General features: G+C 38.4%; 1 protein-coding gene across 1 annotated transcript in view; it reads left to right on the top strand.

Moving 5' to 3' along the window:
* Positions 1-23,863, top strand: part of ABCA13 (ATP binding cassette subfamily A member 13) — a 203,041-nt gene that overhangs the window by 78,651 nt on the left and 100,527 nt on the right. Inside the window, exons 23-34 of the mRNA XM_059815467.1 lie at positions 1,251-1,427; positions 2,667-2,967; positions 3,805-3,919; positions 5,164-5,493; positions 7,375-7,444; positions 11,446-11,580; positions 12,937-13,074; positions 17,096-17,282; positions 18,116-18,334; positions 21,748-21,944; positions 22,712-22,869; positions 23,328-23,558. Of these exons, the coding sequence (XP_059671450.1) occupies positions 1,251-1,427; positions 2,667-2,967; positions 3,805-3,919; positions 5,164-5,493; positions 7,375-7,444; positions 11,446-11,580; positions 12,937-13,074; positions 17,096-17,282; positions 18,116-18,334; positions 21,748-21,944; positions 22,712-22,869; positions 23,328-23,558 (2,258 nt within the window). The remainder of the gene's footprint in view (positions 1-1,250; positions 1,428-2,666; positions 2,968-3,804; positions 3,920-5,163; positions 5,494-7,374; positions 7,445-11,445; positions 11,581-12,936; positions 13,075-17,095; positions 17,283-18,115; positions 18,335-21,747; positions 21,945-22,711; positions 22,870-23,327; positions 23,559-23,863) is intronic.

Raw genomic sequence — 23,863 nt, 5'->3', positions numbered from 1 at the left:
CATATATATAAACATAGAAGTGTTTATGAAAGCTTAACCCTACTCCTTGGGCTTAATTTTAGGAATATTCTGTTCTCTCTTAATGCCACAAAACAAGTAGCAGCATAGGTATTTCCTTTATTGTCCTTCTCAAGGATAGCAGTAAATAAGACATATAGTATCTATATTTGGTGCTGTTTTCTCTCAACCCATGAATTCACCCTGTCATTGCTTGCCTGTCTTCTGAGTTCTAGACTATCAGTTCCTCTACTTTTTCTCCTTGTGATCTTTATCCTTTCTTGCTGGTAATCATGTCTTTTCTCCAGACTACTCCATACATTTTTCCACTTACCTGCCTTCCTATTGTAGTATTTCCTGTGCTGACACTGAATAACATCTATGATCCAGGGTTTGTCTGTCACCACTGTTATCAAATGAGGTCATCACCTATCCTTTTTAAAGCCTATATCTTCAAGTGAGTCTTGAAAATTTTAAGATGGAAACTTGTGTTGGATGTTTTATAACATTGTTTATTACCTGAGAAATTCAGCTGTTTCCATTAAATCCAGATGAGCTAAGATTATTTCTGGATCATGCTATCCTTCTGCTTATTCTTTCAAACAGAAGGATATAGCACGGTCTCTACATTCTCTACCAATGGATGAAGATCTGAATTCCTCCAAGGTTCAGTGTTTTTCGAAACTGGGCTTTGGTTGAGGTATGCATTCATCTTGGATCCATAGATAAGATCAAAGTCAAAATGAAGGCCTTGTAGGCTTTTTTCAGATGCTTTTTAAATGTAGGGCTTGAGTCAAAATGTTTATGCCCTATATAACAAGGTACTTGAAATATTCGCAGTGCCAAAGAGAGAACAACTGGCCAATACATTACTAGATGAAAGAGATGGATCTCTGTTGTAATATTCGAAGTACCATAACTCACTTGTATTTGTGGGAATAGTTATGGAAAGATAAGGAAATGTTGAAAGTCCTACAGCTTCAAGGACATGGTCTCTTTCCAGAACTTTGCTAGAATTTGTTACATTTTTGTTGCTCTGAAATTGAAGGAAAACTTAGCTGAAGACTTGTAAAAGCCACTGAAATAGGAACTATACTTCCACAAGTTCACACTAAAATATCTATGCTTTTAAAACTTCCTCCTTTTTTTTTAAATACAAAGGGTATTTACTTGTATAGGATGTGGAAGTGAGAACATACCTTTCTGTTCTGTTCATTAAAACTAAGGAAGTCCAATTTGTTTCCTCATCTTAGAAACTGTGATGAACAAGATGCTTAACAGCTCAGCAAGTAAACAGATTGACCTGTTGTCACAGCTTGTAGTAAATATCTCTTCCTGTGTGTTACTGGACCGTTTCCAGCCTTTTGACTCTGTTGAGAAATTGGAGGAGAAGGCTCATGAACTCATGCAGCAAAATAATTTTTTGGCTAGTAAGTACCTTCTTTAGAATGTATATTGACAGAAAACATCAGCCTTTGTAGTTGTTGTCTATGTTTATTGATAAGGTAGGTTAAGCTTACACAGTTGTAAAGTATGTACTAAAACACCTATAATACAGGCAAAATAAAGCACATTTACCTTAGAGGTATTCCCCAACATTTGAATGCTGTAATATATGCTGTAAAGACTAATTATATTGTTGTTTTGATTGTGGAACTGCCAAATGAATCCTTGGAGTCTGTTATTTCTAACAAAGTATTGAAAAGAATAGTAATAAATGTTTAAAGTAGAATAAAAAGAGCTGAGAAATGTATAGTACTGAGGAAACTTGACTACTTATTATGACGAGATCATCTAGCTTACATCCTTTTGAATTTCAATTTTTATACTCTTGGCTTTGCAAAAAGGTAAGTTCTATTCTTAAACCAACACCTCAGAAAAATTAACTTGTTTATTCAGAATAAAGAAATACTTCACCAACAGATATATTTCTTTTATTCCCTGGGATTACACTCTCGATCCTTTTCCTGCATTATATCTTTATTGCTGAGAATCAATTAATTGTACAAAAGAATTTAAAAGACAAGAATGTTTTTCTTATTACACACACTTTTCTCTTCTTGCATAAAATGCTTTTAAGTTGCATATATCCTTTCCAAAAGAGACCCCCATTTAAGACTATGTATAGTGTGCCACATTTTTCCCCTCTGTTGTTTTGGTTTTTTATTTTATACACAGCTAGGGAAAATAAACATGCAAATTCTGCTATGCTAAACCAGAAATTAAAAAAGAGTAAATTTTAGTGGGTTGGTACTGTTTACTTTGTCACCCACTTCCAGGGGTTGTTATCCTTTGATGGACAAATTTTATGGCCGCTGCTTTCACTGTGGAATTGAGATCAGTCCCCAAAAAGGGGTGAAATCTGGATACAAAGAGAATAAACCACAATTCAAAAAAACAAATCACAGAAGGGATTTTCTTAGATAAAAATGATTGTAGCAAGCCCATTTATTCTGTGAATAATTTTTTACATTTCATTCATGAATGTAAAAAATGTAAGTCTCTATGAAACCTACCATTCTTTTGTTGGGGGGGCCAAGAAACTTTAAAGGCCTGCCCTGACAGGTGAATGTATCCTACTATCATATGATAATTGGTTATGAGTTAGCTATGTAAATAGCGTAAATCATATAAGTTTGGGTATAAAGAGCCTTTTCTTCTTGTGTCAGGTATCATCTTTGATATGCCAAAGAACAAGACGCAAGAGTCTAGCACTTCCCTTCCACAACACATTTCATATACAATTAGGACCAGTGTTCTCTATAGCATGAGAACAGATTTGATTAAAAATCCAGTGTGGAAATCCCATCCCCAGAAGTTGCCAGCTGATGGGTTTAAATACAACCACATTTTTATTCCTCTTCAAGACATGATTGAAAGGGCAATTATTTCAGCACAGACTGGGACAGATACCTCAGAGCCAACCATTCAGGTGCAAGCCATGCCTTACCCTTGTCATACTAGTGATCTGTAAGTAAACTTTCAGCTTTTGAATTCAATATATTATCCTTATTAGATTAGTGCTAGAGGACTTGGGAAGCTACTAGGTCTTTGCAGTGGGTGAATGTATATGTCAGCACAGGATTGAACCAGTATGTCCGATACCAGAATATTACAGTATAGCAAATGTTGTTTAACAGTTGTGACCACAAAACATTATGCAACTTCTGTCTGGCAAATGACCCCTTACGAGCTGTTTGCAGTTATACTGTGGAGTAGTCTGCTGGACAGAGACTGTGTGAACATATTGTGTAACTAACTTAGATGATGCTAAGAAACCCACTTCCCATCATTAGTTGTCCTGTACACAAACTGTAAATTGGTCCTTGGTATGTGTTGAGATACAATGTAAAGTTGATGAAGCAAAAGAAAAAGTGTAGGATTGTTCTTTGTAAAACCATCAAAACATCCTGACTATTAGAATTTAAAATTAGTCAGTGGTAATAAATCTGTTAAAGTGGAGCAGAAGTTGACTGGCTCATGTTATTCCTTACTGCCCAAATATATTACTTTGCCATAGACACAAATCTGAATTCTCTTTGACTTTGAATGGAGCCCTAAAGAGTGATTACATCAGTTGTATCATTGACAAATATTAATGTAATATTATAGTACCAATACATATATTTAGCTTGTTACATGAAAAATAAGCAATGCTAACCAGAACAAGAATAAGTCTTATTGCTCATGTCAGATCTTATTTTGTGCATAATTTGAGACTAGTCCCAGTATTAACCTATTAACATTCTGCTAAAAATATTTTATCTTTGGGGGGGCTAACAACTCTGCATATATTTTCTTTCACAGATTCTTGAACAATATAGGGTTTTTTTTCCCACTTATGATGATGTTAACATGGATGGTTTCAGTTGCTGGCATGGTTCGCAGGCTGGTTTATGAAAGAGAAATTCATCTTGAGGAGGTAAGAGGCAGATTAGCCCCTGAAAATAAAATTTATTTATTAAAGTGTACTGAAATACAAAACTTAAACTTTGAGGTACTTTTATGTACTCATAATCCAGCTGGCTTTGTTTTCACTTGTTTCCTCTGGCAAGTAAGTTCTAGTTCTAGCTGCCAATTCAGATTCACAACATTGAGCATCAGTCCTCTCAGTATGCAAATATTGTCCCCGAGACAAAAAGCAACAAGCAAAAGATCCGTAAAAGTTGAAGCTGGAAACTGCTGTTTCGAAAAAGTCCTTGTGAATAGAATGGTTTTTATTTTGGTTCCTTTTTCATGTTTTGCTATATGTGGTCTAAAATGATAAAACTTCCTAAACCAAATTAAAAATTTGCTATGTACCATGTAATCACCAGAAATATAAGGGAGGATGACACAGAAAAAATGAGACAATTATTTGCTTATATCAATGGCTAGTCTTAGCAGGTGCTAAGCATATGGAAGGACAGGGGGTTTTATGATACATTTTCTGAATGGATAAATACACTTTTTTGAAGAATTATACTGGTCTTTATACTGCTGGAGTAAGCTTTTTTAAATTTTGGAAATTATCAAATTACTCTAAACTTTGTGTTATAAGATAGGCCTTATTTTTTTAATGTTTTAAAATATTAAATAATCTTAAAGTTAATTTTGATCATCTTATGAAAACTGTTTCAGAAGTAGTATTAGCTTGTTTCAAAAAGCATTTTTTTTAAAAAAGAGGGGTGATACCTCATACCTGGCTAAATTATTATTTGCGTGCTAATACATAAAGGTTTACAAACATATCCATATGTTACTTACAGTAAAGCAACAAGCTGGGAAAAAACATTGGTATATACAGTGCTGTAGAGATCCTCAGTACTTTTTAGAGCATAAAAAGGCAAACTCCTCACTGGAGGACCCAGTAATTAATCTGACATCTGGTCCTGCAATCCTACGCAAAAGAGAGTTGTGCCTGAGCACTGGTATTCCTCGGGTTAGTATGTGATAAGCTCAGAGGCAGTCCTGCTCAGAACCATGTTTGACCCAGGAGAGAGCAGCAGAAGGGGTAGCACAAGAAAAGGGAAAAGAGACAAGTAATTTAAGGGGAAGATGACATCCTCTGGGGAGCTGGTAGTGTATTGGTGGCAACATGTTTTGCTTAAAAAAAAAAAAAAAAAAAGAGAGAGAGAAGAAAATTTGTTTCCTAACTTGAACTCTCTTTGCTATGTTTTCTTGCAGTATATGAAGACAATGGGTGTACATCCAGCCATTCATTTCTTTGCTTGGTTTCTGGAGAATGTCACTGTACTCACAATAAGCAGCTGTGCTCTGGCCATTGTTTTAAAAGCAAGTGGTATCTTTGCTTATAGCAATGGCTTCCTCATCTTCCTTTTTCTCCTGGATTTTGGAGTTACAGTTATTATGTTAAGCTATTTTTTGGGAGTGTTTTTTAGCAGTGCTGATACAGCAGCTCTGTGTGCCAGCCTTGTGTATATGATCAGTTTTTTACCCTACATAGTTTTGTTGGTCTTGCAGAACCAGTTGAGTTTCACCAAACAGATTATAATGGTAAATATTTCTTTTCCTTTTCTAATTTTTCTCCTCCAGCCATGCTGTGGATTTCCATAGTTTTGAAACTTTAGACTATAATTTACTTATTTTTTCCCAGGTTTCTGTTTGCTTTTGTGTTTCACTGGAAATAAGTCACATTAATAACTGTCCAGTTGAGAAAATGTTTTGAATGTAGAAAGGAATAAAAAAAATTCATAAACGTTTTCATAAACGTTCAGAAAATATAAGGAAGTTACATTACTTGTGCTCTTTATGCTTTGGCCTCAAAATATTTGTAATGTTAGTGTACTTTCAAGCACACCTGATGACATACCACTCCTGAAAGTCATTATTTGTTTGGAGGAAAACTAGTGATTGATTCTCTGTTGAGTACAACTGGGGATTAAATCAGAAATCTGTCTAGTGCTTATCTAGCTGTACAGTCTGAAGTATATGTTTCTTTGGCATCAGTTCTTCCATGTCCTTTCCTGTTTTATGTATGCCATAGGCTGTTTATGTCTTTGTACTGTCTTAACACACTATATCCCTGATTGGGACATTAAATATTACCATCATGCGATGCAAACCATATTTCACACATTATGGCTTCACTCTTTCAAAATAACTCACATATAAAATTAAGCTGGTGGAATAATTCATACACTATTAAAAAAATGGACACTTTTTCAGTGTCAATCTGTCAGATAAAATATACTGGCTCTATGCATACAAGTAAGCACAGATGTAAGACTGCAGAATTCAGGCATAAATAGGCAGGGTGGAATTTTTTTTTTTTTTTTCTGTTGCTTTTTTCCCCATCCTTTGGGCCACAGAGAGGGAAAAGTATGCATCAGATAATTTGCACACTTTAAAAATCAGTTATTTCAAAATAACTCTTCAGATATCCTGCATTTGCCAAAAATAAGAGGCAGCGGCATGTGGAAAAGGCAATAATTTTTGAAGAGAGGGGAGAGACCATCAAGTGAGATGGCGAAACCTTAGCAATGTAAGAGGCAGGGACTCAGATAATGGGAATTAGCATAAACTTCTCTGTACAAAAATGTAATCCATGCCACTAATGATTTGGATTTTTTTTCTAAGTAGCAGCCTATGTTATACTTCTTTCTTTATACAGCTGGCAGGATGTGTTCCTTTTGTGTCAAATATTGCAGAAACCTTATTTAATTGTATTATTTTAAAATAGGAGATAAAATGAGCTATTTCAGCTCACTTTCAAACAGCAGAACTTTATCACTGAGTAATGCTTATTAATTTTAGCAATGTTTTGGATCTCCCCATCAGCCTTCATGAGCTCACCAGTGTTTTTCCATTGATCATCAGTCATACTTCCTTGTTATACTTCATCACTGAAGTGCTTATTTTCCATTTTGTATTTTTGGGATACAGCATGACTGTGTTGCTTCTTGGAAGTCAAATGTTATTTCCTTGCACAAAAATGCTGGCTCAGCATAGTACCCAGTGTGTGTGTTCCTTCTGCCTCTGTCTCTTCTTGAGTCCTGGTCTTACAAAAATGAGTGGGACCACTGCTCTTACTACAGAAAGTATATTCCTTTGCATACTTTTACAGTGATATACTTTATATGTTTTCAGTATGTGGTAGACTTATGATGGTCTATAACTTGCTATAAAGTTAAATAATGCTTTCCATTATTAATAACTAGGTCAGTGGAACTCTTTAAGGTGGAGCAAATACTACTGCAGTATGTGGGGGGAGTACTGTTAAAACATAAAAGGAAATAAAGACCATTAGCGTACGTGAAACAAAGGTCTGTTTATTTTGTGCTTGCTTTTAGTATCACAAGTTATTTTATTTCATGGATCTTGTTAATGACGTGTTTTATTTGATGTTCACATCCTGTTTCTCCTCTGGTATTGTAGTGTCTTCTGTCTACAACTGCCTTTGGGCAAGGAGTATTTTTCATTACATTCTTTGAAGGCCAAGAAATAGGTAAGCTCTCCGGTTAGAAGAAAAGCTTTGTAATTATTATTTCAAAAACTACGGTTGGACATGTTTTTCACTTTGTTCTGAAAAAAATCTCTGATCATGAGTTAACAGGATAGATCATAACAGGAGGAAAACCTTTTTAATGTCCCTTGAAAATGAAGTTAAGCTTGTGCTGCTTTCTAGCAGTAAATTAAAGCGGGCTTAACATTACTCTACGTGCAATAGAGGTTGGAGAAAAATCACATCCTGTTAGATGACGGAATGAATGTATTCAGCCAGTAAAATTGTTCTAGAGATGCAAACCCAAACTTTATATTTAGTGAAATTCAGTAAAGCTACCTAAGGATGACCATCTGACTGAATATTATTTCACTCATTGAATGTGTTATTTCTCTCAGTCCAGTGGAGGAAGCTTTGGCAAGGCATTTAGAGCAGTTTCTTGGAAGTCCTCATTGATGTCAGTGGCAACTCTAATGCTTGCTTTCTGATGAGGATATCAACAGGGAGTTTTGCAGGATCACAAAATGGTTGAGGTTAGAAGGGACCTCTGGAGGTCATCTAGTCCACCCCTGTCGCTCAAGCAGGGCGACCTAGAAATGGTTGCCCTGGGCTGTGTCCAGACGGCTTTGGAATATCTCCAAAGTTTAAGACTCCACAGACTCTCTGGGCAACCTGTGCCAGTGCTCAGTCACCCTCACAGTGAAGAAGTCTTTCCTGATGTTCAGAGGGAACCTCCTGTGTTTCAGTTTGTGCCCATTGCTTCTGGTTCTGTCACTGGACACCACCAAAAAGAGCCTGTCTCCATCCTCTTTGCACCCTCCCTTCAGGTATTTATATACATTCATAAGATCCCCTTCGAGCCTTCTGTTCTCCAGGCTGAACAGTCCCAGCTCTCTCAGCCTTTCCTCATACACATGATGCTCCAGTCCCTTAATCATCTCTGTGGCCCTTCGCTGGACTCCCTGCAGTTCCTCCATGCCTCTTTTCTACTGTGGAGCCCAGAACTGGGCGCAGTACTCCAAGCGTAGCCTCACCAGTGCTGAACAAACGGGAAGGATCTCCTCCCTCAACATGCTGGCAATGCTTTTCCTAAGGCAGCCAAGGATATCATCAGCTTTCTTTGTGTCAAGGGATCATTGCTGGCTCATGTTCAACTTGGTGTCCACCAGGACCCCCAGGTCTTTTTCTGCAAAGCTGCTATCCAGCTGAGTGTCCCCCAGCATATATTGGTACAGGGGATTGTTGCTTGACAGGTGCAGGACTTTGCACTTCTTGTTAAATTTCATGAGGTTCCTGTCAGCCTGTTTCACCAGCCTGTTCAGGCCTCTCTGGGTGGCAGCATGACCCTCTGGCATATCAGCTACACCTCCCAGTTTTGTGTCATCAGCAAACTTACTGAGGATACACTCTGCCCCATTATCCGAATCATTAATGAAGATGTTAAACAGGATCAGACTCAGTATTGGCCCCTGGGGTACATCGCTAGTTATTAGCTTTCAACTAGACTTCATGCCACTGATCATCACCCTCTAGGCCTGGCCATTCAGCCAGTTTGCAATCCACCTCACTGTCTGCTTCTCCAGCCCATACTTCTTTAGCTTCTTCAGGAGGATCTTATGGCAGACAGTGTCAGAAGCCTTACTGAAGTCCAGGTAGACAAGATCCACTAGTGTCCCCTCATCTACCAGGCCAGTCCTTTCATCGCAGAAGTTTAATTAAGTTGGTCAAGCATTACTTCCTCTTGGTGAAGCTACGCTGACTATTTCTGGTGATATTCTTGTCCTTCATGTGCCTGGAAATGGTTACCAGGATTAGGTGCTCCATCACCTTCCCAGGGATCAAGATGAGGCTGATAGGCCTGTAGTTCCCTGGGTCCTCCTTCTTGAAGTCAGGAGTGATATTTGCTTTCCTCCAGTCTGCGGGCACTTCTCCCAGTTGCCATGATTGATCAAAGATTATTGAGAGTGGCCTTGAAATGACATCTGCAGTTCCCTCAGTGCTTTTGGGCACATCCCATCAGGGTCCATGGACTTATGTATGTGCAGTTTGCCTAAGTATTGACCTGATCCTTTTCCACCAAAGGTACATCCTCCTTGCTCCAGACTTTTCCCTTGGCCTCTGGAACCTGGGATTTATGAAGACCAGACTTGCTACTGAAGACTGGGGCAAAGGTGGCATTCAGTACCTCATCCTCTTCCACATCCTGTGTAACCAGGTCGCCTGTCTCGTTGAGCAATGGGCCAACATTTTCCCTCGTTTTCCTTTTGTCAGCTATGTACTTATAGAAGCCCTTCATGTTGTTTTTGACATCCCTGGACAGATTCAATTCCATCTGGGCTTTAGCTTTCGCAACTTCATCCCTGGATGCTCGAACAATGTTTCTTTATTCCTCACAGGTTATCTATCCATCCTTGCTTCCACCATCTGTATGCTTCCTTTTTGTGTTTGAGTTTGGCCAGGAGCTCCCTGTTCATCCAAGCAGGCCTCCAACCCTATTCATTAGGTTGGACTACTCTTGAGCTTGATAGATGTGTCTGGGTTCACACATGCACTAGTGTATAACACAATGGAGGTTTATGAGAACAATATTTTCCAGAACAAGAACAGTGTAAGTTATTCACTCTCAACATCATGCTAAGATGATTATTTAACTATTATACATTGGAAAGTAAGAAAAAAAATTACCTTTACTTTGTGAAGTATTTTGTACATTTCTCCTGCGTGACCCTATTTGTACTCAGCCTGAGTAGCAGCTTGCCTCTGCAAGTTTGGAGGCAGCTGGTGAAATCCCCACTGAGCTACTGAGCAGGTGCAGAAATGCATGAGAACACTCTATTATGTTTAAGTGTTAGGAAGAAAAAATGTTTGTAAACTGGCTAGATGTTCTAACAGGTTACTACATGTTTTAACATGGTGATCCCTCCTATCATCAAGCTAAGAGCTGTCCCTATTGATGCTGAAGTTTTAGAAAAGTAAGAAGTGAATGTCTGGGCCCTTGATAAATGTCTACAAAAGATATGCATTTATGTATCTAAATATATAAAGGGATGTAATCCCTTTCTGTTATTACTACTATGGCAAGATCGATATTGATGACTGGATATTTCAAACCACTAGGCATTAAAAAAGTATCATAGTGATACAAAAGTTGGTAAGAGTGGAAGAGACAGTTGCAGAAAATACTACTTAAATTTCCCGCTAGACACTTCATCCGAATGACTCATCTTGACTGAAGAAACAACAAAATGTGCTTTGTGGAAGAATGGCTTTTCTTGGCAATTGTAGAAAAAGAATTGTAGAAACAATAACGCTGTACTGCAAACAAAGTAACATTTTCAGGAAAAAAATGCAATGTTTTTTGTAAATCTACAATTTGGTTACTTTTATTTTCCATTTAGCAATATGGCAACTTTCTGTAGTACTAGTATTTTTCACCTTCTTTCTTCCTTTCATGTCTTCTGCAGTGTAATAATTTTATTCAGTGGGTATAATAATATTTCATAGAATTATTCAGTGAGTTTGTTGTTCCAGTTTACCCCTGAATACAGTCAATGCACTTGCTTCTTAGAATTCACAGATTTAAGTTTTCAGATTTAGCATTATAAAAATGACTTTAAACTTTGTGTAACCCATTTCTTTGTAATATCAGCAGAATGGCATAAAGCCTGATTAATTTCAGGGGTCAGTGCCCCATTTTGTCAGAGTTGTAGTTCTTTTTCTTTTGCCAAATTAAGGGCCAGCTAAAACTTCATAAACAGCCCTTTCTACAAGAGCTTCTCTGCATTTTCCCAGCAGTAGTGTCACCTGCTGTTCTAAACAGAGGCTTGTAGAGGCATAGCAATTAATTTCTGTTCATTAGGATTACTGTTATTAACTATGGTCTTTTTGTGTCAGTGCTTAAATACCCAGAAGTGTGTGGTGTTGATGTGTTTGTGATCCTTAATGCTGTACTGATTTAGCTTTGACCTTTTAAAAATCATTATTATTATTACTATTACAACCAGGAATTCAGTGGAATAATGTGCACCAGTCAATGGCCCAAGGAGGATACATGACCTTTGGATGGATGTGCTGGATGATGTTCTTTGACTCCATTTTATATACCATAGGTGGATGGTATTTCAGCAATATTATTCCTGGTAAGATCATGGAGTTGTTCTTATTTCATGTTTTTGAAGAAGTTATTGAATGGAATGGATAGAATTGGCTTTCCTCATTGTATGCAACCAAACCAAAACCACATCTTTTTCTGAGTTGAGGTTTTGATGTGCAGAACTGCCTGATTGCGTTTAGGGACAGGGTAAGAAAGTCTTTCTACATACATAAATATTGAGTAGTGCTAACCCATGGATTAGAATTTGTAGCCAGGCATGATATATCTTTTGTTTGCTTACGGGGATGACTAATAGTTGAAGGACTTAAGAATTTGTTGGTACTTCGTAGTAACAGAGCTCAGTCTAGTAGCAAACTTCCTGTGAAAATGATGAATCTTCTGAGTCAGTACTTGGGCTGAAACCCATGAACAAGAAGACATTTTCAGATCACAAAGACTTCAAACTGTGTGGTAACTGTATCTTGCTCCCAGTCAGTCCACAGTCCAATGCATAAAGAAAACTAATTAACTTTCAAGTATATTTTCAGAAAGTAGTGGGATTTTTTTTTTATTAACCAAGTTTTATGAATATTATTGAGTTGGTTGATGCATTTTTAATTGTAGCCTAATGCCTCACTAGCTGTTTGAAATGTACCTTTCCTCTGATTTGCATATGTCACCTTTTCTTCCAGCTACTCTGTATTTGTTTTAAAAATATAAAAAAAAGAAACTAATTTTGCCTTGGAAGATAGGGATGTGTGGAATATACAACTGAATTTTATAGACTTTAGTTTAAATTGACACCTGCCCTTTAGTGTCAATGAAATGCAACTCCAAACACACAGAGAGTATATTGTGTGATAGGTAAATGAAGCCTCCAATGATCAGGCAATGCCAAAGTTCAGGTTGTGTGTAGGAGCATATTTTTGCCCTTTTTGTTTGTGTGCTACAATAAATGTTTCTTATGCTGGCTGATTTATTTAAATAGTGCAGATAGTAATGGAAGAGTAATATTTAAAGATTGGTGCAATGGATTGTTGTTATAATAAAAAATAAGGCTGTTTGCCTCAGCAGGCCATTTAGTGCGTTTTCTTTCCTCTAGGTTGCAAGATTATGTTAGGCTGTGCCTACATATTGTTAAGTCTGTCATTCTGTTACACTTTACAGCTGATTTGGAGATAGGGTAAAGCACAGTATCACTGAGGATTGATTATTTTATGGCAGAACCTGGTGTTATGACCAAATGATTTTTTCCACTTTATTAAGGCTTGTTAAGCGCAGCTAAGAGTTTGAGCTAATCTGCTAACCAGATCTTCGTAAGTAATGATAGGACATTAGTAGTCTACAAACAAATATGAAATGACTACAGATTTTGCAAGTTTCTATCACAATTATCATCTAGGAAAATCTGGATTAAAGAACAGATGGAACTTTCCCTTTACTGTTTCCTACTGGAAGAACCTGTGTGGTGCAGAGAGGAGGAAGAGACGTTGTCTGAATTCTAATATGTTTTTCTTCAATGAAAACTTCCAAGAAAAAGGTTTGTAGTCATAATAGAATTTTAGTAATGGCTCTTTACTGAATGGTGTGCTGATTTTGATCAATCTGCTTTTATCATTACTTAGTCGTATATTATGTGTTTAGATCTTGTCCCTTTCTCTCCTCTATTATATAGTGTATACTATGAACATTATACACTAACTGCTAATTGTGCTGTCACCTGTAATGCTTGAATCATTCAATTAAAACTATTGTACACAAATGTTTAAGAAAACTCTTTAAAAAATTTAAAAAAACTATCTCCTGGGTTCATTCTGTCCCTATGTATTGCCTCTTTGCCTACCAAAGCCTCGCTATCACTCCCCTCCTCAGCTGGACAGGGGAGAGAAAATATAAAGAAAGACTCGTGGGTCGAGATAAGGACAGGGAGAGATCACTCAACAATTACCATCATGGGCAAAACATACTCGACTTGGGGAAATTAATTTATTGCCAGTCAAATCAGAGTAGGGTAATGAGAAATAAAACCAAATCTTAAAAACACCTTCTTCCCACCCTTCCCTTCTTCCTGGGCTAAACTTTACTCCTGAATTCTCTATCTCCTCCCCCATCAGCGGTGCAGGGGGACGGGGAATGAGGGTTGTGGTCAGTTCATCACACGTTGTCTCTGTCACTCCTTCCTCCTCAGGGGGAGGACTCCTCACACTCTTCCCCTGCTCCCGTGTGGGGTCCCTCCCACAGGAGACAGTTCTCCTCGAACTTCTCCAATGTGAGTCCTTCCCACGGGCTCTAGTTATTCACGAACTGCTCCAGCAGGGATCATTTCCACGGGGTCCAGTCCTTCAGGGACAGACTGCTCCAGCGTGGGTCCCTCATGGGGTCACAAGTCCTGCCAGCAAACCTGCTCCAGCATGGCCTTCTCTCTCCATGGGTCCACAAGTCCTGCTAGGAGCCTGCTCTGGTGTGGAATCCTCCAAGGGCTGCAGGTGGATATCTGCTCCACCGTGGATCTCCATGGACTGCAGTAGTACAGCCTGCCTCACCGTGGCCTTTAACACAGGCTGTGGGTGAATCTCTGCTCCGGTGTCTGGAGCACCTCTTCCCCTCCTTCTTCACTGACCTTGGTGTCTGCAGAGTTGTTTCTCTCACACACTCTCACTCCTCTCTCTGCTGCTGTTGTTCCACTGCAGTTTTTTCCCCCCTTCTTAAATATGTTATCCCAGATGTGCTACCACTGTTGCTGATTGGATTGGCCTTGGCCAGCGGTGGCTCTGTCTTGGAGCCAGCTGGCATGGGCTCTATCGGACGTGGGGGAAGCTTCTGGCATCTTCTCACAGAAGCCACCCCTGTACCCCACCCCACTACCAAAACCTTATCATGCAAACCCAAAGCAAAACCTTTCATACTCTTACTGAATTTGAAAAATGTTGTACTTTATTAACTTTTTTTTTCCCTTCAGTTTGATTTTTTTCCTCCTCCTATGCTGTTTTTATTTGCTTCTTGTTTCAGTGGTAAGATTAACTTTGTTAACTTCTTTTTCTTCTAGTTCTTATTTCCCTCTTCTATGATATCACTGTTCTTTCTGTCTCTGCTTCTTATCCTTTTGTTTAAAAAGGTAGTGTTATTGTAACTAATTTTTATCTGCCTTCGGATACTTTAATTGCTCTTCTATTTCTTTGTTCACTTGCTTAAAATTAATTTAATTTTTTAGGTGTTTTTTTTTTTTTCCCTCTCCGGTGTCTTTAAGGACTTTCTCACATTTCATTTATGTTTTGTGAATGAAGGAGTACGTCACCCTCACCTATATTCCCTCTTGGGCCTTAGAAAAACATGATGAGTTGCTGTTTTTTGGAAGTTGCAGTAGTTTAGAAATGATCCAGTTGTCTGTAGCACAGACAAAGAAGCTGAACAACTCAGCAGTTTTATGTATTGGTATCTCTTAGAGTAGGGCAAACTTCAAAATGTCTTGAGGTTCATTTACAGATTTGTGGAAAAACTAACAGTATGAATTTTGTCTGAATTTCTGCAATTTGGAACAATTCCATTTTGTGGAGATGATTGTCTTTGGTCCTTACTTAAAATAAAGATTTTCAGTATTCCCCCCTGGATTCACCACTTCCTCTGTGGAAAGCAAAGAGAAAACCTCTCCTCTGCCTGAAAAGTTACTAGCATGGTCTCTGACCTAAGCCATACAAGTGATTGCCTACAACTTTGTGGATCTGTTCAACTCACTTCTCCTCTGCTTAAACTGATCCACGTCACATGCTCGGTATCAAATTGCCTGTGTGCGAACTCGAACTCGGATGCTGCCATGCATGCGAAGGAACTTGCTCCCTTTCATAAGAATTGGATGTCATTGTACTGATAATGGGACAAGGGCATTCATGGATAATTTGCTTGGAGCAGCAAAGTGACTTGATACCAGGTGTTTTCTGCATTTGTTCCATATAGCCCAGGTAAGGGCTGGTTCAATGGGGGTGGAAAGCACTTTGGAATTCAGAGGTGTGTCAGGGAAGGGCTGGAGTGTAGTTCTTACAAGCTGGAACTCCAACCAGAGTAGGGCTGGCAGAGACCTGGGTGCTGATTACCCACTTGGAACTCCTCTTAGGAGAAGTTCTAGGGTGATTAATTTACTGCTTGCAAGCAATTTGGAGCTCTTCCTTTGAATCTTACCTGAGATACATTGTCTGAGGCTCAGTCTGTACTTTAAGTTTTCTTGTTAAGTTCCAGGATGTACTTGCAAATTTAGGAAACAGTGGAAAGGGCATCAATAATGTTTGTTGGTGGTTTTAGTCTTCGGATCAAAAGATAGAGAAGCTAACTGGAAGAGAGGTTCATGGGTAGAAGGGCCTCAGAAACGTCACAGCTGATGGTAGTGCCTTGTTGGTAGGTAACCTCAAGCTTCTGGCAGAAGTTCTTTCTAAACTTGAAATTGATTGTGAAAGGAGAAAAAAACCTTCTTCAATCACAGACTAAACAAACCAATTGTTGAAATAATTACATTTTTTTATTTATAGTTTGATTTATATAATTTTATATATTTGTATATAAAGTGTAATTCTATATTCTTGTAATAGTTATTTATATTTTATTTAATTATAGATAAAATTATTACATAAAATATAAATGCAAACTAGAAATATTATATATAAATATATAAATTATACATTTTGATATATAAAATGTATATTAAAAAGGATAATTCTTTCTTCTCATAATTCTCATCCATAACAGTTTCTGTTTCTTTGAACTAACATTCCAATTTGTCTTGCCTTTGTTTAAAAAGAAACAAAAATCCCACTGCCAGATTTCTCACTTGTAATGAGTCAACAAAATATTACATATTAATAATATATTTACGGGGCTGGTGATTGACTGTGCTCATGTTTGGAAAGTAGTGCCAACCTTTCCTCCTGACACAGAATGGAAGTCAACTTGATCTGTGTCATATGGTCATCTCAGTTTGCTGAGCTGGTTACCTCACAGTTAGAAAAATGCTGGGTATCTACTTGCATTGAGGACTTTGAATTATGTTTAGACTAAACTGCTGCTCTGAATCATTTTGCAAAGAGATCTGCTTTGCTTTATTGACTGAGGGAATTAAGAGGATTAACTTGCTTTGCCTGTTAATGTTATATTAATGTTACATGCCCGAAACTGGATGGCATACATGGGGTAGTTCACACAGTCAGAATTTTCTCATACTTATGAGTATAAAACAATGATTTAAACAACGTTATTATAAGTGTTTTTTCTACTACAAATAAAATGTAACAACTATTTTATGACTCTATGGAGACATATATGGACATGCAAACAACTTGGCAGAATTGTTTTAGGTTGCTTTTTAAAACTGCACATAGGCCAAATTCTTAGCAAATACTAACTGGTATAGTATCTTTGATTTCAATGGAGCTTATGTCAGTTTGGAGCATCTGAACAACTGTTCCAGGCTCTGGTAAATGGCAACAGGGATTAAGTTAATTTGTTATTCCCTATATACAGACACACACATGTTTAGATTCAGCGGTCCTCTTGATCTGCTGCTTTTCCCCATACAGACCCAGCACCTCCAAGTGGGAAAGGCCCTTGCATCGAAGGAGCCACCATTGGTGTAGTGCTGCTGTCTCTCACCAAAGAGCATGTGGATGGCCAGAAGGCTGCTGTTAAAGATCTCAGCCTCACTTTCCATAGAGGTCAGATAACAGCCCTCTTGGGACCTAATGGAGCTGGCAAGACAACAGTTATGTAAGTCTGCCATTTAATTCTATTACACTCCCCTCTGATCTCAGCTATGCTTTCTCACTTCAAAATGTTTGTGAACTCTTTCATATGTCTATTAAATATTTATTTGGAAAAAAAAAAAAAAAACTCATCAAAGCACATGGAAAGTGAAGGCTATATATCTACAACAAAAGCAATGTAGTGAATAGAGAACTGGGTCCCCTGTGCCACTGAAACCATGATGTAATAGTTCAGGAGCAGTTTAAGTAGGAGCTGGGCATGTCTAGTTGTAGAGTTGAACACATCTCAGGAAAGTGTTCTTTTCCGACATCCCATGTGTACTCCTATCACATGGAGAGTATGGAGTTTTATGGGGTTTTGTGCTTTGTTCCTACAGATTGCACCGGACTTCTTTCTTGGCAGTTGACCAGAAATGAAAATAACAAAATGAAAATGACATTTTTAAATATCTCAATTAAGAAGCTTACGTATTTCTAGCTTTATGTTAACTATGATGAGCTTTAATAAAACCAGTGATGCAGGATGGGACCCAATTAGGAATTACTCCTCAGCTAGAATACACATGTGAAAAAAGGAAGAAACAGTCTGTTATATTTGGTTGGAAAAAAATGGATTTTTTTCTGGAAGTAAGGAAATAAAGGATTGTTGAGATCTTGGCTTTTTTCTTTTTTAAAAAAAAGCCCAAAACATTAGTGGTGTTTCTGTAACTGTGCTCAGCTGAACTGGTGTTGCTCTAAGGATGCTAGGATGTGCCTCAGGAAATCCAAGTGTGACCTATGTAATACAGTCATTACACATGATTTTGCTGAATTATTATTTTTCTTTTCTTGTATCAGATCACTCTTGACTGGTCTGTATCCACCAAGCTCTGGTACCATTATTATTAATGGAAAGGACATATGTACTGACCTGGCTGCCATCAGGACAGAGCTGGGTGTTTGCCCACAGTATGATGTCCTGTTCAACATACTAACAGTGCGAGAACATCTGCTGCTTTATGGATCAGTGAAGGCACCTGGCTGGACAAAGGAACAGCTGAATCAGCAAGTCAGTCAGTAAGTTTTCCCTTCATTTGCCGAAATCTGTCAAGTAAATTTCTAGTGTCTGTTGCAAGCCACTCAAACAAGAAAGTGCTAAAGCAAAATTGCAAGCAGAAGCAAATGGAAACTGCAGATTTACCATGAGTTTTTATCACACTTCATGTTCTGAAATCATGCCTTGAAAAGAGATTTCCTAGTTTCTAACCTTTACTTGAATGTATTTGTAGTGAAACCATCAATGTTTAAAAACCTGGTATACAGAACCATCAAATAATCAGGTTTTGACTGGAGTGGAGTTTGTTAGCCTGGTAGCAGCTGTAGTGGTTCCTGCCTCACGCTGTCTGTCTTACCTCCCTCCTTGCTGGAGAGGCAGACAGAAAGTAAACTGCTGTGTGTTCACCTTGAGTTTTCAGATAAGTCAACACTGACTTTATGTATTTATTATTCTGTGTTCCCTCACCTGCAGTGGAAGGAAGATTGGAAAACCAGAAAAGGCAGGTCTGGTGGGTTAACCCTGGCTGGACGCCAGGTGCCCACCAAAGCCGCTCTATCACTCCCCTTCCTCGGCTGGACGGGGGAGAGCAAATATAACGAAAGGCTCATGGGTCGAGTTAAGGACGGGGAGATCACTCACCGTTACCGTCACGGGCAAAACAGACTTGACTTGGGGAAATTAGTTTAATTTATTACCAATTAAAATCAGAGTAGGGTAATGAGAAATAAAACCAAATCTTAAAAACACCTTCCTCCCACCCCTGCCTTCTTCCTGGGCTCAACTTCACTCCTGATTTTCTCTGCCTCCTCCCCCCGAACGGTGCAGGGGATGGGGAATGGGGGTTGCAGTCGGTTCATCACACGTTTCTGCCGCTCCTTCCTCCTCAGGGAGAGGACTCCTCACACTCTTCCCCTGCTCCCGTGTTGGGTCCCTCCCACAGGAGACAGTTCTCCTCGAACTTCTCCAATGTGAGTCCTTCCCATGGGCTATAGTTCTTCACGAACTGCTCCAGCATGGGTCCTTTCCATGGGGTGCAGTCCTTCAGGGACAGACTGCTCCAGCGTGGGTCTCCCATGGGGTCACAAGTCCTGCCAGCAAACCTGCTCCAGCATGGACTCCTCTCTCCATGGGGCCACAGATCATGCCAGGAGCCTGCTCCAGTGTGGGCTTCCCATGAGGTCACAGCCTTCTTTGTGTATCCACCTGCTCCTGCATGGTATCCTCCACAGGCTGCAGGTAGATATCCGCCCCACCGTGGACCTCCATGGGCTGCAGGGGCACAGCCTGCCTCACCATGGTCTTCACCATGGGCTGCAGGGGAATCTTGGCTCTGGCTCCTGGAGCACCTCCTGTCCCTCCTTCTTCACTGACCTTGGTGTCTGCAGAGTTGGTTCTCTCACACATTCTCACTCCTCTCTTCTCCAGTTGCCGTTGCGCAGTTGTTTTTCCCCTTTCCTAAATATGTTATCCCAGAGGCACTAGCACTGTCGCTGATGGGTTCAGCCTTGGCCAGCGGTGGGTCTGTCTTGGAGCCAGCTGGCATGGGCTCTATTGGACATGGGGGAAGCTTCTAGCAGCTTCTCACCCCTGTAGCCCCCCCCTGCCAAAACCTTGCCACCCAAACCCAATACAGCAGGTAAAGGCACTGCTTGTTACAATCTTTTTAAATAGGACATCATCTTTTTCCTTTGTCAAATTCAGGCTTTAAATGTGTTTAACAAGCGAAGGGGTTTAAAAACAAACAATCCAATAGGAAAAGCAAGCCAGAGTTCTGACATGACCTCAGAGGATTAGGCATTTGTCAGGTTGAGAATGTTTGCTAGTGTTTTTAGACTGCTACTTCTTTGATATAGGACTAGATCTTCTTCATTTTTGCATCATGTATATTAAACTACTAGTAAACCGTACCAGGTGAGATCTTGTTCACTAATAGTAAACTGCTTTTTCTGAACTTTAGGAATAAAATGTATGCTCTTCTAACAGTGTTGCAGTGTAAATAGTTTCTGTTTTCCTTTTGATTCATGCTAGACTGTGTGGAGGGCTGGGCACGTCAACGCTTCAATGGAAATAAATGCCAAGTTGATGGGATTTCTCCTTAAGTGTACAATTAGGCATATGCAGACACATTTGTGGCCAAATGGCTTTCCATTTTAGTAGCTATCATAAAAGCCTTTTACTTTAAAATTTTGAACTGAAAAATCTCTGTTGTGTGGGACACTGAATTCTCTCTAGAAACGACAGAAACAACTCTCTAGGACGAGGACAAACCAAACATAGTGTTTGGTTAAAATTTATGCAAAATAATATCCTGTATTTTATTGTATTTAGACTGCTGAATTGTAATTTCAGCAGCAGACTGTCATACTAATGGCATATAAGAATACTCAGGACTCTGCAGGCCTTGCTTTTAAGAAAAATATAATTTTTTTTTAGAGGCAATGAATGCTTTAAAATGCTTCAGAGAAATTAAAAAAGCAACAAAACAATGACACAAAATTTGCTTTTTATTAAGCAAAAAAATATGGCTTCTAAAGAGATTAAGAATAATTTTCCTGGATATATATCTATACAACAACTATAGAAACCTGTTTTCTTAAAAATGAAAAATTCTCTCAGGGTAAATGTCATGGTTTACAGGCTGCATATTCACTCAAATGATTCAGGAGATTAGTTTAGGACTGTGAGCCTTTTATGTCTTGCTTGCCAGGCTGATCGCAAATGAAAGCTTTTAGGTCAATGACTGGATGTTCAATGTGATGAAAAATAAATTGATGGTCTATCAGTGCTGCCTTTATTGAATGTTTCCACACACTGCTCAGATGCAAGATCGTCAGAGGGCAAGGGCTGAATAGGCAATGTCTGTAAGGTATCTCCCAGTCCTCAACACAGGAATTATATTAGGTTGGATTAGGTAGTATTATTCTACCTAAGAATTGCTAATCTGTTTACTTTACAGAAACATGTCTTCAAAAAAAAAACCACACACAAAAAAAAGCAGCAGTGTGACCTTAATTACTTCAAAACTCAAGCATTTTTTAAGGTTCTTTTTGTAGTTGCAAAAACTGAAGAACTGTTTGAGTTACGAAACTAACCATCTTTACCATGGTTTAAGAGGTTATAATCTAGAGTTTGCTGAGATCGCTGGACAAACTGGTAGTTATTTTATTGGACTTAATTTCAAAATTTTCTGTTCTTATCCTGCACAATACTTATCCAGAATTTGTATTTCAGGTGGTGATGAGTGTTTAGACTTTGTAGGTAAAGAGGTATTTTTTTTTCCTCTTTGTTTTTGTCACTAAATTGTATAATCAGTCAGAGGTAGTGTTTTTTTCACTTTCCATTTACAGTGACTTTTCAGTAATTCTGCTCTGTGTGGACATGACGTGACTGGAAAAACATTTTCAAAATTGATCCCATTTCTGTACTATTTCAGAGCTCTGGAAGATGTGGATTTATCCCAACATCAGTACAAACCTGTTGGAGCCCTTTCTGGGGGAATGAAAAGGAGGCTGTCAATTGCCATCTCCTTTATCGGAAACTCAAAGACAGTTGTTCTAGATGAGCCCACCAGTGGAGTAGATCCATGTTCTCGCCGTAGCATTTGGGATGTTCTTCTGAAGTACAAAGCTGGTACAAAGCACATACACATAATTTGCTAATTATCTTCCTTTCTGGAATTCTGTTTCAATAAATTTAAACAAGATAGTCAGAATATTAATATTGCTGTTCAGTAAATATGTTAATTTCAGAGGTAACATTTAATTGAATTTGGGAAACTTTAAAGCAGCCAAGTGAGATTACAAGAATTATCTACTATCTCACAGAAAGATGCCCAATCTAACAGAAGGTTGAGCTTAGTTCTGAGTCCTGTCCTGAAGGTTCTCTTCTCTTACTTTTTCTTTTTTGTTAGCTTCTCAAAATTATTTTCTGGTTTTCATTTCCCATTTTGCACATATCTGTATATAGATGCATATATGCTTCTAATGAAAACAGAATCATCAGTCAGCCTGCTGCATTAATTTTTTAAGTGCCATAAGGTTAAAATCTGATTGTAGGAAGCAAACTCTTCAGCTAGTGAGCACTCAGCTGTAATAACTCACAGTGAATGATCCATTGAAACAGACACTGGTGTTATGTGGTTTTAAGGAATCTCTTAAGCTCTTATAAGAGCTTGAAGTTGTAATGGCTTAATACTATGTATAATATAAGACAAAGCAAGTTTAGGCCTGAATCTAACTCAAACTGTAAATCTGAACGCAAGTTTTGTTTGTGCATTGCAGTTATGTTTTGAAGGGACCTGAAACATGTTCTCTTAAGGTTAAAGGACCCTTGTGAAAGCAAGATGTGTTTCTCTAGAAACCAGGTTTTGTAGACACATACCAACCTTTCTCATCCAGGTTGCACACTGATCTTTACCACCCACCATCTTGATGAGGCAGAGGTGCTCAGCGATAGCATTGCCATCCTGCAGCATGGCCAGCTGAGGTGCTGTGGTTCTCCGTCTTATCTGAGAGAAACATACGGTCAGGGACACAGTCTAACGCTCATAAAAAAGGTATACTAAAAATGTACTGTACAGAATTTAACAGTGCCTGCCAAGTAATAACTGTATATATTCTAAGAGAGCCGTATGCCCCTGCCAGGAAGTAATATTTGATATAAATCATTAGAGATTATTTTTATCAGCTTTCTTGGTTGTTTTGGGTGGGTGGTATTAATATTACTATTATTACTACCACTATTATTATTATTATTGTTGTTGTTATTATTAATAATTTATTAATTTATTATTTATTCAGACAAACACAAGAACATCTTTGAAAATTATAAATTTCAATATTTAGCTGAAAAGGCCTTTGTCTCACTCTTCTTTATTCCTGGGATGTAGTCTCTGTGTCCCAGGTTTGGTGCAGTTTCATCAGTGGAAATTTTCCTGTATGAATTCTACTATCCAGTCCCATATCTCTGGTAACATTTAATTTTTTGTGCATAATTATCTTTCTTTCCTCATAGCCCTCTGTGTTTGAAATCCAGGATCCTAAGCATATTTTTCGGGTCACGTCTTTGGTACAGACCCACATCCCAGAAGCCTTCTTGAAAGAGGACAGTGGGACTGAGCTGACCTATGTGATTCCAGAAAGGGCAGATAAGACCTCTTTTAAAGGTCTTTTCCAGGCTTTAGATCAAAGCCTTCATCATCTACATGTGACTGGCTATGGCATTTCTGACACCACCTTGGAAGAGGTACTTTTAGTTTTTCTGTGTATGGTATTTTCTTGGTTAGAGAATCCTGTATTAGCTTCCAGCTACTTTTATTGTATCTTTCATATTTCACAACAGTTTCTTGTGAGAAGCATGTTTTCTAAAAAATAAAAATAAAAAACCTCAGGCAAAATGTATATTTATAGTTTTGCTGTACTGTTAATTTCAGCACCCACTCTACTACGACTTATTTCAAGAATCCAATGTGAACACTGAGGAATTGTGTAACTCTTAAATGTTTGTTTCTGCCTTTACTTAAGGAAAATTTAATATGTCATTGATTTAAT

This window comes from Gavia stellata, chromosome 3, assembly GCF_030936135.1.
Source record: "Gavia stellata isolate bGavSte3 chromosome 3, bGavSte3.hap2, whole genome shotgun sequence".
Taxonomy (NCBI): Eukaryota; Metazoa; Chordata; class Aves; order Gaviiformes; family Gaviidae; genus Gavia; species Gavia stellata.
This window is presented reverse-complemented; position numbering and strand designations above follow the sequence as displayed.